At 46.0% G+C, this 18,022-nt stretch overlaps 1 protein-coding gene across 3 annotated transcripts in view; it reads left to right on the forward strand.

Moving 5' to 3' along the window:
- LOC129820890 (protein ITPRID2-like) overlaps nucleotides 1-18,022 on the forward strand; it is a 65,102-nt gene that overhangs the window by 24,367 nt on the left and 22,713 nt on the right. For 2 of the 3 annotated variants that reach the window (XM_055877968.1, XM_055877969.1), the window contains exons 4-8: nucleotides 1,563-1,612; nucleotides 4,189-4,242; nucleotides 14,026-14,068; nucleotides 14,201-14,296; nucleotides 14,659-14,867. In XM_055877968.1, coding sequence (XP_055733943.1) covers nucleotides 1,563-1,612; nucleotides 4,189-4,242; nucleotides 14,026-14,068; nucleotides 14,201-14,296; nucleotides 14,659-14,867 — 452 coding nt within the window. Of the gene's footprint in view, nucleotides 1-1,562; nucleotides 1,613-1,985; nucleotides 2,016-4,188; nucleotides 4,243-14,025; nucleotides 14,069-14,200; nucleotides 14,297-14,658; nucleotides 14,868-18,022 lie in introns of those variants that run through there. The other variant, XM_055877970.1, reaches the window with a different exon arrangement.

Consider the following 18,022-nt stretch of genomic DNA (forward strand, 5'->3'; position numbering starts at 1 on the left):
CTTCATTACGACAGGGCGCTGGTATAGGCCTACAGACAGCTGTTCCAAGTTTAGTTAACCTAGATGTTACATGAACAATTAGCATATAGACTTGAGTTGGTCAGACTGACTCATTATAGAAGTACAGTAAGATTTGAATACAGTAGGTCACATCAGAAAGCATAGGTCTGGGATAGTGACCATATGGAGTTTGGTCTATTGACAGAGAGGTGAGGTAGTGACCTAGGAGCCAGCTAGAGTAGGGTTAGGGATGTTATGTAACGTGCTACCTTAGACTAGAGCAGGGCTCTCCAACCCTGTTCCTGGAGAGATACCGGCCTGTAGGTTTTCACTCAAACCCTAATCTAGCGTGCCTGATTCTAATAATTAGCTGGTTGATAAACTGACTCAGGTTAGTTACAACTGGGGTTGGATTTGAAAACCTACAAGAGTGGAGCTCTCCAGAAACAGGACTGGAGAGCCCTGCTCTAGTCTAAGGGCAAACAATAGCAATGTAGCACATGTTTTTATTTTTATTTTATTTAACCAGGTAGGCAAGTTGAGAACAAGTTCTCATTTACAACTGCGACTTGGCCAAGATAAAGCACAACAGTGCTACACAAACAACAACACAGAGTTACACATGGAATAAACAAACGTACAGTCAATAACACAATAGAAAAAAAATCAATATACAGTGTGTGCAAAAAAAGGTAAGATTAAGGAGGTAAGGCAATAAATAGGCCGTAGTGGCGAAATAATTACAATTTAGCAATTAAACACTGGTGTGATAGATGTGCAGAAGATGCATGTGCAAGTAGAGATACTAGGGTGCAAAGGAGCAAAAAATACATAACAATATGGGGATGAGGTAGTTGGATGGGCTATTTACAGATGGGCTATGTACAGGTGCAATGATCTGTGAGCTGCTCTGACAGCTGATGCTTAAAGTTAGTGAGGGAGATATGAGTCTCCAGCTTCAGTGATTTTTGCAATTCGTTCCAGTCATTGGCAGGGGAGAACTGGAAGGAAAGGCGGCCTATAATGACGAATTGGCTTTGGGGGTGACCAGTGAAATATACCTGCTGGAGCGCGTGCTACAGGGGGATGCTGCTATGGTGACCAGTGAGCTGAGATAAGGCAGGGCTTTACCTAGCAAAGACTTATAGATGACCTGGAGCCAGTGGGTTTGGCGACGAATATGAAGCAAGGGCCAGCCAACGAGAGCATTGTTCTGTGTGGGATCTTTATGTCAAACAAGATTTGCATGATACAGTAACTATAGTGCTACTGTACAGTAGGATTGGGTGTGACTTGATCTGCTGATATGTGGGTAGTTGACAAAAAGATGAAACGGTTGTAGTGTTTGTGTATGGGTCTTCTTGTGTGAGGAAATGAGCCAGCACAGTGTTAGGAGGACACTAGAGACCAGGGGTGTTGAACTCATTTAGCCCCGGGGGACGCATTCAGTCTTCTGTATGAATATAGGTCCATTATTTCTACACAGTTTCAGTTATGTTTTGGTAATTTTTAAGTATATTGAGTTTGTTCCCGCCTAACGGTGTATGTGTGTCTCTTCACAGGACTCCTCTTGGGGCCTCTCTGGATGAACAGAGCAGCACTCAGTCCAAGGGTGAATTCCCCTCTACTATCAGTCCTATTCTATAAAACTAACTCTCATATGGAAAAAGATCATGTGGAGGAGTGTGTGTGTGTGTGTGTGTGTGCGCCAAGGGGGTGTTTGTGGAGCATTTCGCAACTGTCTCACCACACCCCACCTTGGAGCCATAGTGTACTTTGAAGCATACTAGCCAGCTTCTGTACTCATACACCCACACTCACTCCAGTTACCAGTTGGTAGCTTTGTCAAACTGTTATTGTGCTTCTAAATCGAAGTAAGAAACAGACTCAGGCATGATACAAGTATCCTGAGCTAAAAGGAATAACATTTGGATTCCCTGTATTTGCCTTGTCTAACTGGTAATGCAAACTACATGGGCTGCTGGTGCCCTTTGATCAATGGCTATCTACAGTAGGTAAGATTTACCAACCAACCAGCTAGGAAAGTATTTGACGGTAAATATTTGTCTTGGTTTGAAGCGTTTGTCTGTAGTAGGCTGTTCAAAATGCGTTCGGTCAACCATGTAAAACGTTTTTTACAGGCACGTGCCAAGGTTTTTATTTGAATGGTTATGTAGTCTACTGTAGGGTATACCATTGCATTCAGAAAGTATTCAGACCCCTATACTTTTTCCATGTTTTGTTACATTACAGCCTTATTCTAAAATTGTTTAAATTGTTTTTTCCCCCTCATCACCCAATACCCCATGATGACAAAGCAAACATTTAAAAAAAAAATGCACAAAAAAAAACATATGACATTTACATAAGTATTCAGACCCTTCTTGGGTATGACGCTACAAGCTTGGCAAACCTGTATTTGCTGAGTTTCTCCCATTCTTCTCTGAATAACCTCTCAATCTCTGTCAGGTTGAATGGGGAGCGTCGCTGCACAGATATTTTCATGTCCGGACTCTGGCTGGGCCACTCAAGGACATTCAGAGACTTATCCCGAAGCCACTACTGCGTTGTGTTGGCTGTGGGCTTTAGGTCATTGTCCAGTTGGAAGGTGAACCTTTGCCCCAGTCTGAGGTCCTGAGCGCTCTGGAGCAGGTTATCATCAAGGATCTTTGTACTTAGCTCTGTTAATGTTTCCCTTGATGCTGACCAGTCTCCCAGTCCCTACCGCTGAAAAACATCTGCACAGCATGATGCTGCCACCACCATGCTTCACCGTAGGGATGGTGCCAAGTTTCTTCCAGATGTGACGCTTGGCATTCAGGCCAGAGAATCTTGTTTCCCATGGTCTGAAAGTCATTAGGTGCCTTTTGGCAAACTCCAAGTGTGCTGCCATGTGCCTTTTACTGAGGAGTGGCTTCCATCTGGCCACTTTATCATAAAGGCCTGATTGGTGGAGTGCTGGAGAGATGGTTGTCCTTCTGGAAGGTTCTCCCATCTCCACAGAGCAACTCTGGAGCTCTGTCAGAGTGACCATTGGGTTCTTGGTAACCTCCCTGACCAAGGCCCTTCTCCCCCGATTGCTCAGTTTGGCCAGGCAGCCAGCTCTAGGAAGAGTGTTGGTGGTTCCAAACTTCTTCCATTTAAGAATGATGGAGGCCACTGTATTCTTGGGGACCTTCAATACTGTAGAAATGTTTTGGTGCCCTTCCCCAGATCTGTGCCTCGACACAATCCTGTCTCGGAGCTCTACAAACAATGTCTTTCGACCTCATTGCTTCGTTTTTGCTCTGACATGCACTGTCAACTGTGGGACCTTACATAGACAGGTGTGTGCCTTTCCAAATCATGTCCAATCAATTGAATTTATCACAGGTGGACTCCAAGTTGTCGAAACATCTCAAGGATGATCAATGGAAACCGGATGCACCAGAGCTCAATTTCGAGTCATATAGAAAAGGTTCTGAATACTTATCTAAATAAGTATTTTTATTTTTTATTTTTAATACATTTTCAAAAATGTCTAAAAACATGTTTTTGCTTCGTCATTATGGAGTATTGTGTGTAGATTGAGGATTTTCAACGTAACAAAATGTGGGTAAAAATCAAGGAGTCCGAATGCACTATACATACAGGCTCCCAAGTGGCGCAGAGGCCTAAGGCACTGCAGCTCAGTGCTAGAGGCAGCACTACAGACCCTGGTTCGATTGCAGGCTGTATCTTAACCGGCCGTGATTGGGAGTCCCATAGGGCGGCACACAATTGGCCCAGCGTCGTTAGGGTTTTGCCGGGGTAGGCCGTCATTGTAAATAAGAATTTGTTCTGAACTGACCCAGTTAAGTAAAGGTTAAATAAAAATAAAACAAACAGTTCTGTGTGCTTAAACCGCTAGAGCTGATGTCCTGTGGAAATCTAATTAGCATAATAAATAAAACATCAAAATCCGTCTGTTTATGCTAGAGATACAGTATGTTTTTTGCATGGGCTCATTGTACCGCATCTGCCGGTGTCAGTCTTCCACGTTTGCAGCGGAAGGTTGCAGGCCTACAGTAGTGTTTGTCAGACCATCCCTAAAATTGGTCTTCTAAGGAAAACATCTGTTGCGTTTGAATGGTTTGGCCTACAAACTAATATGACCCCTCTATGGAAGATGACACTCACAAACACGATTTAACTAACTGTACTTTACAGGAGTGCTAAAGAATGGCTGCAGCTTTGAAGACTACTTTTCTCTGGGAGCTGAGGGTAAGTGACAAGATGTGTTTGGGGGGAGGGGTGTGTGTGGGGGGTCATTAGATCAATACAATCTAGGACAGGGATGGGCAACTAGAGGGCCCTGTCTGCCAAATAAAATAAATTAAAAGAAGAAAAAAAAAAAAAAAAATGGGGGGGAACTCAGTCTGGTTCTCAATTTACTGTTGAGAGTTAGATTAGTAGAATACACAAGGTGCAATTTCGAAATGTGGTTGTGCATCAGCAGTTTTTCTGTTATGTCAGTCACTGATAGTCACTCAATTTGCCAATGTAAATTAGTCTAGCCAGCTATCTAAACTTGTAGTAATCATGGTCCAATTACCGAACGGGGGGGCCCCCAAATTGTTTTCTCTACGCTGTCAAAGGTGGGTCGCTAAAATGTTTTGCTCGCAAGTTGCCAATCCCTGATCTAGGACCACATTACCTCTATGGCAGTTTCAGTTGTTAATGAGCCTTCTAGAGAGACTAGGGTTGAATGTCAAATTGCACCCTATTCCCTATATAGTGCACTACTTTAGGCTGGACCCTGGTCAAAAGTAGTGCACTATATAGGGAATAGGGTGCAATTTGAGAGACAGAAAATCTGTGTGGCCAAACAATTAAGAGCTAGAAGCTTCTCATTGTAGGAGTGCTTAGTTTTTACGAAAGCTACAAAAAGGTACTCCCTGCTGTTGCTGCTCTTACGAGCGGACATAATACTAAATCATTTGGTGGGTGCTTATAAACTCAGAAAAAAAGAAACGTCCCTTTTTCAGGACCCTGTTTTTCAAAGATCATTCGTAAAAATACAAGTAACTTCACAGATCTTCATTGTAAAGGGTTTTAACGCTGTTTCCCATGCTTGTTCAATGAACCATAAACAATTAAGGAACATGCACCTGTGGAACGGTCATTAAGACACTAACAGCTTACAATAGGCAATTACAGTAGGCAATTAAGGTCACAGTTATGAAAACTCAGGACACTAAAGAGGCTTTTCTACTGACTCTGAAAAGCACCAAAAGAAAGATGCCCAGGGTCCCTGCTCATCTGCGTGAACGTGCCTTAGGCATGCTGCAAGGAGGCATGAGGACTGCAGATGTGGCCAGTGCAGTTCATTTCAATGTCCGTACTGTGAGACTCCTAAGACAGGGAGACAGGGCGGACAGCTGATCGTCCTCGCAGTGGCAGACCATGTGTAACAACACCTGCACAGGATCGGTACATCTGAACATCACACCTGCAGGACAGGTACAGGATGGAAACAACAACTGCCGGAGTTACACCAGGAACGCACAATCCCTTCATCAGTGCTCAGACTGTCCACAATAGGCTGAGAGAGGCTGGACTGAGGGCTTGTAGGCCTGTTGTAAGGCAGGTCCTCACCAGACATCACAACATCGCCCATGGGCACAAGCCCACCGTCGCTGGACCAGACAGGACTGGCAAAAGGTGCTCTTCACTGACGAGTCGCGGTTTTGTCTCACCAGGGGTGATGGTCGAATTCGTGTTTATCGTTGAAGGAATGAGCGTTACACCGAGGCCTATACTCTGAAGCGGGATCGATTTGGAGGTGGAGGGTCCGTCAGAATCTGGGGCGGTGTGTCACAGCATCATCGGACTGAGCTTGTTGTCATTGCAGGCAATCTCAACGCTGTGCGTACAGGGAAGACATCCTCCTCCCTCATGTGGTACCCTTCCTGCAGGTTCGTCCTGCCATGACCCTCCAGCATGACAATGCCACCAGCCATACTGCTCATTCTGTGCGTGATTTCCTGTAAGACCGGAATGTCAGTGTTCTGCCATGGCCAGCGAAGATCCTGGATCTCAATCCCATTGAGCACGTCTGGGACCTGTTGGATCGGAGGGTGAGGGCTAGGGCCATTCCCTGCAGAAATGTTCGGGAACTTGCAGGTGCCTTGGTGGAAGAGTGGGGTAACATCTCACAGCAAGAACTGGCAAATCTGGTGCAGTCCATGAGGAGGAGATGCACTGCAGTGCTTTATGCAGCTGGTGGCCACACCAGATACTGACTGTTACTTTTGACCCCCCCCCCCCCCCCCCCCCTTCGTTCAGGGACACATTATTCCATTTCTGTTAGTCACATGTCTGTGGAACTTGTTCAGTTTGTCTCAATTGTTGAATCTTGTTATGTTCAAACAAATATTTACACATGTTTAGTCATATGTCTGCGGAACTTGTTCAGTTTCTCTGTTGTTGAATCTTGTTATGTTCATACAAATATTTACACATGTTAAGTTTGCTGAAAATGAACGCAGTTGACAGTGAGAGGATGTTTATTTTCTTGCTGAGTTTATTTGTCCTAATTTCACACATGTATTAATACGCATGTGTGAATTGGAAATGTGTTTTTTTTGCATATCCCAACCCCCCGAGAGACCCTCGGAGAGTGGGGTCACGGCCAGGATCACCATTATCCAGCGTTTCCGGAGCAATTAGGGTTAAGTGCCTTGCTCAAGGGCACATCAACAGATTTGTTTCATCTTATGAACATGCGCACACACACACACAGGTTTCCCAGTTCAAAAGGAAAGGAGACGAGCAGTGTGTGTGTGTGTGTCTGTGATCAGATGGCATACAGTTGAAGTCGGAAGTTTACATACACTTACACTTAGGTTAACTAATTTTTCAACCACTCCACAAATTTCTTGTTAACAAACTATAGTTTTGGCAAGTTGGTTAGGACATCTACTTTGTGCATGACACAAGTAATTTTTCCAACAATTGTTTACAGACAGATTATTTCATTTATAATTCACTGTATCGCAATTCCAGTGGGTCAGAAGTTTACATACACCAAGTTGACTGTGCCTTTAAACAGCTTGGAAAATTCCAGAAAATTATGTCATGGCTTTAGAAGCTTCTGATAGGCTAATTGACATTGTTTGAGTCAATTGGAGGTGTACCTGTGGATGTATTTCAAGGCCTACCCTCAAACTCAGTGCCTCTTTGCTTGACATGGGAAAATCAAAAGAAATCAGCCAAGACCTCATAAAAAAAATGGTGGACCTCCTCAAGTCTAGTTCATCCTTGGGAGCAATTTCCAAATGCCTGAAGGTACCACGTTCATCTGTACAAACAATAGTACGCAAGTATAAACACCATGGGACCACACAGCCATCATACCGCTCAGGAAGGAGATGCATGTCTACTAGAGATGAACGTACTTTGGTGCGAAAAGTGCAAATCAATCCCAGAACAACAGCAAAGGACCTTGTGAAGATGCTGGAGGAAACAGGTACAAAAGTATCTATATCCACAGTAAAACGAGTCCTATATCAACATAGCATGAAAGGCCTCTCAGCAAGGAAGAAGCCACTGCTCCAAAACTGTCATAAAAAAGCCAGACTACGGTTTGCAACTGCACATGGGGACAAAGATCCTACTTTTTGGAGAAATGTCCTCTGGTTTGATGAAACAAAAATAGAACTGTTTGGCCATAATGACCATCGTTATGTTTGGAGGAAAAAGGGGGAGGCTTGCAAGCCGAAGAACACCATCCCAACCGTCAAGCACGAGGGTGGCAGCATCATGTTGTGGGGGTGCTTTGCTGCAGGAGGGACTGGTGCACTTCACAAAATAGATGGCATCATGAGGCAGGAATATTATGTGGATATATTGAAGCAACATCTCGACATCAGTCAGGAAGTTAAATCTTGGTCGCAAATGGGTCTTCCAAATGGACAATGACCCCAAGCATACTTCCAAAGTTGTGACAAAATGGCTTAAGGACAACAAAGTCAAGGTATTGGAGTGGCCATCACAAAGCCCTGACCTCAATCCCATAGAAGATTTGTGGACAGAACTGAAAAAGTGTGTGCGAGCAAGGAGGCCTACAAACCTGACTCTATTACACCAGCTCTGTCAGGAGGAATGGGCCAAAATTCACCTAACTTATTGTGGGAAGCTTGTGGAAGGCTACCTGAAACATTTGACCCAAGTTAAACAATTTAAAGGCAATGCTACCAAATACTAATTGAGTGTATGTACACTTCTGACCCACTCGGAATGTGATGATAGAAATAAAAGCTGAAATAAATCATTCTCTCTACTATTATTCTGACATCTCACATTCTTAAATTGAAGTGGTGATCCTAACTGACCAAATCCAAAATGTCAGGATTTGTGAAAAACTGAGTTTAAATGTATTTGGCTAAGGTGTATGTAAACCTCCGACTGTATCTATCTCTGAGTGACCTGCCTGTTGGTGGAGGAGAGGAAGAGAGGAGGATAAATAATGAAAGGGATTTATCTGCAGATCGAGATAAGAACATACATTTACTTTAATGTCCTCTGGCACTGCTCTGTAGCTAGTCTTTACTAGCCCGTCTAAAACACTCCCTCTTCTCAAGGACCGTTTTATTTTATTTAACTAGGGAAGTCAGTTAAGAACAAATTCTTATTTACAATGACGGCCTACCAAAAGTCAAAAGGCCTTCTGCGGGGAAAGGGGCTGAGATTTTTATTTTACATTAAAAAAAATATAGGACAAAACACGCATCACGACAAGAGAGACGACACAACACTACATAGAGAGAGACCTAAGGCAGCAACACATTACAACACAGCATGGTAGCAACACAACATGACAACAACCTGGTAGCAGCACAAAACATGGTAAAAACATTATTGGGCACAGACAACCGTACAAAGGGCAAGAAGGTAGAGACAACAATACATCATGCAAAGCAGCCACAACTGTAAGTAAGAGTGTCCATGATTGATTCTTTGAATGAAGAGATTGAGATAAAACTGTCCAGTTTGAGTGTTTGTTGCAGCCCGTTCCAGGTGCTAGCTGCAACGAACTGAGAAGACGAGTGACACATGCCATACTGTATTACAATAGCAAAGGTCCTGTTGTGTTTCACTTGCAGACCTGGGTTTAGATGGTCTTTTAAATCGTTCAAATATTTGTTGCATTTGCTTTAGCCAGTCTGGAGTGCCAGATGTCTTTGTGCCTTTGCTACAATTATACTGAACAAAAATATACTGAACAAAATATGCTGAACAAAAATCTAAACGCAACATCAAGTCAAAGTGTGTTTGTCACGTGCGTTGAATACAACAGGTGTAGACCATACAGTGAAATGCTTACTTACATGCTCAAAACAACAGTGCAAAAAAGGTATTAGGTGAACAATAGGTAATTAAAGAAATAAAAACAACAGTAAAAAGACAGTGAAAAATATCAGTAGCGAGGCTATAACAGGCACTGTCGGGCTGATTTAGTCGGGCTGATTTAAGGTAGTATGTACATGTAAATATGGTTAACGTGACTATGCATATATGATCATCAGAGAGTAGCAGTAGCGTAAAATAGGGATTGGGGGGGACACACAATGCAAATAGTCCGGGTAGCCATTTGATTACCTGTTCAGGAGTCTTATGGCTTGGGGGTAAAAACTGTTGAAGCCTTTTTGTCCTAGACTTGGCACTCCGGTACCGTTTGCCATGCGGTAGTAGAGTGAACTGTCTATGACTGGGGTGGCTGGGGTCTTTGACAATGTTTAGGGCCTTCATCTGACACCGCCTGGTGTAGAGGTCCTGGATGGCAAGCAGCTTAGCCCCAGTGATGTACTGGGCCGTACGCTCTACCCTCTGTAGTGCCTTGCGGTCGGAGGCCGAGCAATTGTCGTACCAGGCAGTGATGCAACCAGTCAGGATGCTCTCGATGTTGCAGCTGTAGAACCTTTTGAGGATCTCAGGACCCCATTCCAAATCATTTTAGTTTCCTGAGGGGGAATAGGCTTTGTCGTGCCCTCTTCACAACTGTCTTGATGTGTTTGGACCATTCTAGTTTGTTGGTGATGTGGACACCAAGGAACTTGAAGCTCTCAACCTGCTCCACTACAGCCCCGTCGATGAGAACCATACAACAATTTCAACAATTTTACTGAGTTACAGTTCATATAAGGAAATCAGTATATTGAAATAAATAAAGTAGGCCGAAATCTATGGATTTCACATTACTGAGCAGGAGCGCAGCCATTTGTGGGACTGGGAGGGCATAGGCCCACCCAATCAGAATGTGTTTTTCCCCACAAAGGGACTTTATTACAGACAGAAATACTCCTCAGTTTCAACAGCTGTTTGGGAGGCTGGTCGCAGACGATTCCTCAGGTGAAGAAGCTGGATGTGGAGGTCCTGGGCTGGCCTGGTTACACGTGGTCTGTGATTGTGAGGCCGGTTGGACGCACTGCCAAATTCTCTAAAATGACATTGGAGGCTTATGGCAGAGAAATTAACATTACATTCTCTGGCAACAGCTCTGTTGGACAATTGCATGCTCCCTCAAAACTTGAGACATTTGTGGCAAAACTGCACAATTTAGAGAGGCCTTTTATTGTCCCCAGCACAAGCTGTCATGCTGTTTAAACAGCTTATTGATATGCCACACCTGTCAGGTGGATGGATTATCTTGACAAAGGAGAAATGCTCACTAACAGGGATGTTATTGTGCACAATATTTTAGAGAAATACTATTTTTGTGCATATGGAACATTTCTGGGATCTTTTATTTCAGCTCATAAAAAATGGGACCAACACTTTACATGTTGGTTGCATTGCACCAGGTGAGCTCAATCAAGGCCAACTAAAGTATTTTAAATGATTTTGCCCAGGTTGTTCATAGGAAGTGTGTTTTGGTATTCGTTATTTTGAAATGTCAATAATATCAAAGAGGGTAGTTACTTGCATACTTGCTAAATAGAGTCCTTCATAAACTTAGCAAAACAATAAATGTCCTCTCACTGTCAGCTGCGTTTATTTTCAGCAAACTTAACATGTGTAAATATATGTATGAACATAAGATTCAACAACTGAGACATAAACTGAACAAGTTCCACAGACATGTGACTAACAGAAATGGAATAATGAGTCCCTGAACGAAGGGGGGATCAAAATCAAAAGTAACAGTCAGTATCTGGTGTGGCTACCAGCTGCATTAAGTACTGCAGTGCATCTCCTCCTCATGGACTGCACCAGATTTGCCAGTTCTTGCTGTGAGATGTTACCCCACTCTTCCACCAAGGCACCTGCAAGTTCCCGGACATTTCTGGCGGGAATGGCATTAGCCCTCACCCTCCGATCCAACAGGTCCCAGACGTGCTCAATAGGATTGAGATCCGGGCTCTTCGCTGGCCATGGCAGAACACTGACATTCCGGTCTTGCTGGAAATCACGCACAGAACGAGCAGTATGGCTGGTGGCATTGTCATGCTGGAGGGTCATGTCAGGATGAGCCTGCAGAAAGGGTACCACATGAGGGAGGAGGATGTCTTCCCTGTAACGCACAGCATTGAGATTGCCTGCAATGACAACAAGCTCAGTCCGATGATGCTGTGACACACCGCCCCAGACTCTGACGGACCCTCCACCTCCAAATCAATCCCGCTCCAGAGTACAGGCCTCGGTGTAACGCTCATTCCTTCGACGATAAACGCGAATCCGACCATCACCCCTGGTGAGACAACTGCGACTCGTCAGTGAAGAGCACTTTTTGCCATTCCTGTCTGGTCCAGCGACAGTGGGTTTGTGTCTATAGGCGACGTTGTTGCTGGTGATGTCTGGTGAGGACCTGCCTTACAACAGGCTTACAAGCCCTCAGTCCAGCCTCTCTCAGCCTATTGCAGACAGTCTGAGCACTGATGGAGGGATTGTGCGTTCCTGGTGTAACTCAGGCAGTTGTTGTTGCCATCCTGTACCTGTCCCGTAAGTGTGATGTTCGGATGTACCGATCCTGTGCAGGTGTTGTTACATGTGTTCTGCCACTGCAAGGATGATCAGCTGTCCGTCCTGTCTCCCTGTAGCGCTGTCTTAGGCGTCACAGTACGGACATTGCAATTTATTGCCCTGGCCACATCTGCAGTCCTCATGCCTCCTTGCAGCATGCCTAAGGCACGTTCACGCAGATGAGCAGGGACCCTGGGCGTCTTTCTTTTTTGGTGCTTTTCAGAGTCAGTAGAAAGGTCTCTTTGTGTCCTAAGTTTTCATAACTGTGGCCTTAATTGCCTACCGTCTGAAAGCTGTTATTGTCTTAACGACCGTTCCACAGGTGCATGTTCCTTAATTGTTCATGGTTCATTGAACAAGCATGGGAAACAGTGTTTAAACCCTTTACAATGAAGATCTGTGAAGTTATTTGGATTTTTACGAATGATCTTTGAAAGAAAGGGTCCTGAAAAAGGGATGTTTTTTTGTTGTTGCTTAGTTTTCCATCAGACCTGTATGGAATGGCTTTGAGGTTTATTGTTGGTAGTGCATGGTTGGTTCTGTCAAAGCTGTGACTAAACTACATGTTTCTCATTCTTCCACTCAGCTCAACAGCTGTAGTGATGCATGCTCTCTGATGTGCTACTGTATGTTGGTCTCTTTGAGAGATGGGGTCAGTCAGATTTTGTACGCATGGTTGCACTCCACACATTACTATTGTGTTTGTGCAGACCAGAAACGGTGGGTGGTAGCTAGTGTGTTGTGCTAAGGTTGGCTCCTGTTAAGGTCTGCTCTGACTTGTATCAGGCTGTGTCCCACATGGCACCCTGTTCCCTATAAAGTGCACTACTTTTGACGAGAGCCAATTTGGGTATTAGGGTGTTATTTGGGACATACCCATACATTGAAGCAAAGCAAGGGGCCCTAGTCAAACCTGAGATCAGTGTTCCATTGTGTCCATGTCATAACGCCCCATGATTAGTCAATCTTACTCAATCTCCGGCCTAGCGGATCTAGAAGGTACAAGTCTCAACAGACACCTGTATGAGGGCCCTTCACCCTTCTGGCACCAATCCACTCCATCAGGGAGTGACAATGATGTGGATAGATGGATGCATATAGAAAAACATCACCATGTATTGCTACTGTTAATGCTCAAACACAACAAGAGAATTAAGAGTAATTCAATGGAATCACATGCTTTGATGATTATCCTGCTTTTTGAGGTTAAAGAACCTGTTAGGCTGATTTGTGTTTGTTCAGTTCCAGGCAGACAACTGACATTGTGTACTCTCCTGTCTTTGTCTCAACCAGGACCTGGGTTCAAATACTATTCAAAGTGTTTGAAATACTTTGTGTTTGCTCTAACCTGCTGGACTGCCAGATGGGAGTTTACTGTTTTGGGACTATTCTATTGATCGATCACGCCAAGAAAGCTCAATTAAGCTCAGATAAGGAATTTAAAATGGTATAATATTTAGAATAGTATTTGAACCCAGGTCCTGGTTGAGACAGTCAGACATCCACGTTTTCTTTGCGTCACTAAGGTGGCCTGGAAGAAGCCATCAGACTCGGAGCAGGATTTTTTTTCCTGACAGATGAGGCTAGTCCAGACTTCAGGAGGACCCTCTTTACTGTCTGTTTCCAAACCATCATTCCGTCATTATGTTCCTCTTGTCTCAAAGACGAGGATTTGGTTCTGGGGATTCTCATTTCGACAGTGGCCTCTTTTGCTTATGTTATATGTGTGAAAGGGAAGGATTCATATTTTTAGAAATGGTTGACTTGGAATCACTGCAAAAACAAACCATTCTGTGATGTTTCATATCTGTTGTCCTTGATCACAAATGCTTGACAGCAGTCACCTTGATTGTATGTTTTACAGAAGTAGAAATTTTAGTTTTTTCTATATCAGTATTTTCTACAGTGTAACAAGTTAATTATGACAGATGGACTTTGAAGAGAAATTTGTGATTATTATTATTTTATACAGAGCAAGCTTACCAAAGCACAGAGCAGTGTGCAAAGCTCCTGTATTAATTTCTTTCTTTCTCCTCCCTGCAGCCAACCACCTTCAGCCCAACAGTGCCAAAGCAGAGACACCCCGGTAAGACCCCCCCCCCCCCCCCCCCCCCCCCCGCTTCTGCTATTGGCCACCCCTCACCCCCTCAGTTCAGTCCCAGCAGTAGTCTTACTCTCTGTAGCTGTGGTGTGAATACTTGCTCACTCTGCTCCCCAGCTATGGGATATGTGCAAAGGACAAGAGGAGCCAGTTCCTACAGAACAGGAGTATGAACTCAATAGGCTCAGGGAAGAGCAGCACCAGTGTATCCAGGTGAGTAGTAGACACTCAGATGGGCAGGCCCTGAGCCTCAGCCAAGCTCTGTGGTTGGTTTCTGCCCTTCTGGGTTTGAACTGAAGCCAGCCAAATAAGGTTTAGAGTGCTCTGGTTCATTCATATATTACAGCACTTCATTATTAGTATGGTAACCAGAACATTTCAGGTCCCAAGAAAGAGCTAAAGGCTGGTACATTTATATCAAGTTTAATAAAATACTGTTTCTGAAGTTAGTTAGCCAAGAAGTTTGGAAGTATCTCTGTTTTATCTCAGACTTTTCATTGTTTCATTGATGGTTCAGCACTGCATTATTTCAACAGTGTATTTTCTATGCATTCATGCATTCACTTTGTCTCCAGTGTGTCTGAGTTGTTGGACCTATATGAAGAGGATCCAGAAGAGATCCTGTATAACCTGGGGTTTGGCCGGGAGGAGCTGGATATCGCCTCAAAGATCCCCTTGCGCTTCTTTAACAGCCCCTCTTGTGCTAAGGGCATCGATCTCAAGGTCTACCTGGAAGCCCATCTACAACGCACAGAGATGGAAAAACCCAACTATGCCCTGACAAGTATGTTAACACTCTCTGTTTGCCTCCAACTGTCTTGCTTTGTCTTTCTATTGCTCTCTTGTTCATGCATGCATTGGCTCTCTCTCTCTCTATCTCGCTCTCTTTCCCTTGGTTTCGCACTCTCTTTTTTCCATCCCACCCTCTTCCTTCGAGCTGTGAAAACACTGTATGGCCTGGAAACACTGATCGTATCACTGTTCGCTGTCATAAAATGGTCCAGACATACAGCCATGTGCTGGCATGTACATACATGCAGACGTACAGGTAGTGATGAAAATAATGAGTTGTGGTTCTGAGTGTCACCTGGAGTGCAGAGTAGCAGTGGGATAGGTGGTATGGTGGGGATGGTAGGTGGTGTAATGCAAAATGGTGGTAGGGTTGTGGTTGGAGTGGGGTGCTGGTGGGGGGTTGGGGTTAGGATGTGGTGGTTAGGGGTAGGATGTGGTGGTTAGGGGTATGATGTGGTGGTTAGGGGTAGGATATGGTGGCGGGGGCGGGGTAGGATGTGGTGGTGGGGTAGCGGTAGTATATGGTGGTGGTTAGGGGTAGGATGTGGTGGTGGTGGTTAGGGGTAGGATGTGGTGGTGGTGGTTAGGGGTAGGATGTGGTGGTGGTGGTTAGGGGTAGGATGTGGTGGTGGTTTGGGGTAGGATGTGGTGGTGGTTTGGGGTAGGATGTGGTGGTGGTGGTTAGGGGTAGGATGTGGTGGTGGTTTGGGGTAGGATGTGGTGGTGGTTAGGGGTAGGATGTGGTGGTGGTTAGGGGTAGGATGTGGTGGTGGTTAGGGGTAGGATGTGGTGGTGGTTAGGGGTAGGATGTAGTGGTGGTTAGGGGTAGGATGTAGTGGTGGTTAGGGGTAGGATGTAGTGGTGGTTAGGGGTAGGATGTAGTGGTGGTTTGGGGTAGGATGTGGTGGTGGTTTGGGGTAGGATGTGGTGGTGGTGGTTTGCGGTAGGATGTGGTGGTGGTGGTTTGGGGTAGGATGTGGTGGTGGTGGTTTGGGGTAGGATGTGGTGGTGGTGGTTTGGGGTAGGATGTAGTGGTGGTTAGGGGTAGGATGTAGTGGTGGTTAGGGGTAGGATGTAGTGGTGGTTTGGGGTAGGATGTGGTGGTGGTGGTTAGGGGTAGGATGTGGTGGTGGTGGTTAGGGGTAGGATGTGGTGGTGGTTTGGGGTAGGATGTGGTGGTGGTGGTTTGGGGTAGGATGTGGTGGTGGTGGTTAGGGGTAGGATGTGGTGGTGGTGGTTAGGGGTAGGATGTAGTGGTGGTTTGGGGTAGGATGTGGTGATGGTTTGGGGTAGGATGTGGTGGTGGTGGTTAGGGGTAGGATGTGGTGGTGGTGGTTATGGGTAGGATGTGGTGGTGGTTTGGGGTAGGATGTGGTGGTGGTTTGGGGTAGGATGTGGTGATGGTTTGGGGTAGGATGTGGTGGTGGTGGTTAGGGGTAGGATGTGGTGGTGGTGGTTAGGGGTAGGATGTGGTGGTGGTTTGGGGTAGGATGTGGTGATGGTTTGGGGTAGGATGTGGTGGTGGTGGTTAGGGGTAGGATGTGGTGGTGGTGGTTAGGGGTAGGATGTGGTGGTGGTGGTTAGGGGTAGGATGTGGTGGTGGTTTGGGGTAGGATGTGGTGGTGGTGGTTAGGGGTAGGATGTAGTTGTGGTTTGGGGTAGGATGTGGTGGTGGTTAGGGGTAGGATGTGGTGGTGGTTAGGGGTAGGATGTGGTGGTGGTTAGGGGTAGGATGTGGTGGTGGTTAGGGGTAGGATGTGGTGGTGGTTAGGGGTAGGATGTGGTGGTTAGGGGTATGATGTGGTGGTTAGGGGTAGGATATGGTGGCGGGGGCGGGGTAGGATGTGGTGGTGGGGTAGCGGTAGTATATGGTGGTGGTTAGGGGTAGGATGTGGTGGTGGTGGTTAGGGGTAGGATGTGGTGGTGGTGGTTAGGGGTAGGATGTGGTGGTGGTGGTTAGGGGTAGGATGTGGTGGTGGTGGTTAGGGGTAGGATGTGGTGGTGGTTTGGGGTAGGATGTGGTGGTGGTTTGGGGTAGGATGTGGTGGTGGTGGTTAGGGGTAGGATGTAGTGGTGGTTTGGGGTAGGATGTGGTGGTGGTTAGGGGTAGGATGTGGTGGTGGTTAGGGGTAGGATGTGGTGGTGGTTAGGGGTAGGATGTGGTGGTGGTTAGGGGTAGGATGTGGTGGTGGTTAGGGGTAGGATGTGGTGGTGGTTAGGGGTAGGATGTAGTGGTGGTTAGGGGTAGGATGTAGTGGTGGTTTGGGGTAGGATGTGGTGGTGGTTTGGGGTAGGATGTGGTGGTGGTGGTTTGGGGTAGGATGTGGTGGTGGTGGTTTGGGGTAGGATGTGGTGGTGGTGGTTTGGGGTAGGATGTGGTGGTGGTGGTTTGGGGTAGGATGTGGTGGTGGTGGTTTGGGGTAGGATGTGGTGGTGGTGGTTTGGGGTAGGATGTAGTGGTGGTTAGGGGTAGGATGTAGTGGTGGTTAGGGGTAGGATGTAGTGGTGGTTAGGGGTAGGATGTAGTGGTGGTTTGGGGTAGGATGTGGTGGTGGTTTGGGGTAGGATGTGGTGGTGGTGGTTTGGGGTAGGATGTGGTGGTGGTGGTTTGGGGTAGGATGTGGTGGTGGTGGTTTGGGGTAGGATGTGGTGGTGGTGGTTTGGGGTAGGATGTAGTGGTGGTTAGGGGTAGGATGTAGTGGTGGTTAGGGGTAGGATGTAGTGGTGGTTAGGGGTAGGATGTAGTGGTGGTTTGGGGTAGGATGTGGTGGTGGTGGTTAGGGGTAGGATGTGGTGGTGGTGGTTAGGGGTAGGATGTGGTGGTGGTTTGGGGTAGGATGTGGTGGTGGTGGTTAGGGGTAGGATGTGGTGGTGGTGGTTAGGGGTAGGATGTGGTGGTGGTGGTTAGGGGTAGGATGTAGTGGTGGTTTGGGGTAGGATGTGGTGATGGTTTGGGGTAGGATGTGGTGATGGTTTGGGGTAGGATGTGGTGGTGGTGGTTAGGGGTAGGATGTGGTGGTGGTGGTTATGGGTAGGATGTGGTGGTGGTTAGGGGTAGGATGTGGTGGTGGTTTGGGGTAGGATGTGGTGATGGTTTGGGGTAGGATGTGGTGGTGGTGGTTAGGATGTGGTGGTGGTGGTTAGGGG

The sequence above is a fragment of the Salvelinus fontinalis genome, chromosome 23 (assembly GCF_029448725.1).
Source record: "Salvelinus fontinalis isolate EN_2023a chromosome 23, ASM2944872v1, whole genome shotgun sequence".
NCBI classification, from domain to species: Eukaryota; Metazoa; Chordata; class Actinopteri; order Salmoniformes; family Salmonidae; genus Salvelinus; species Salvelinus fontinalis.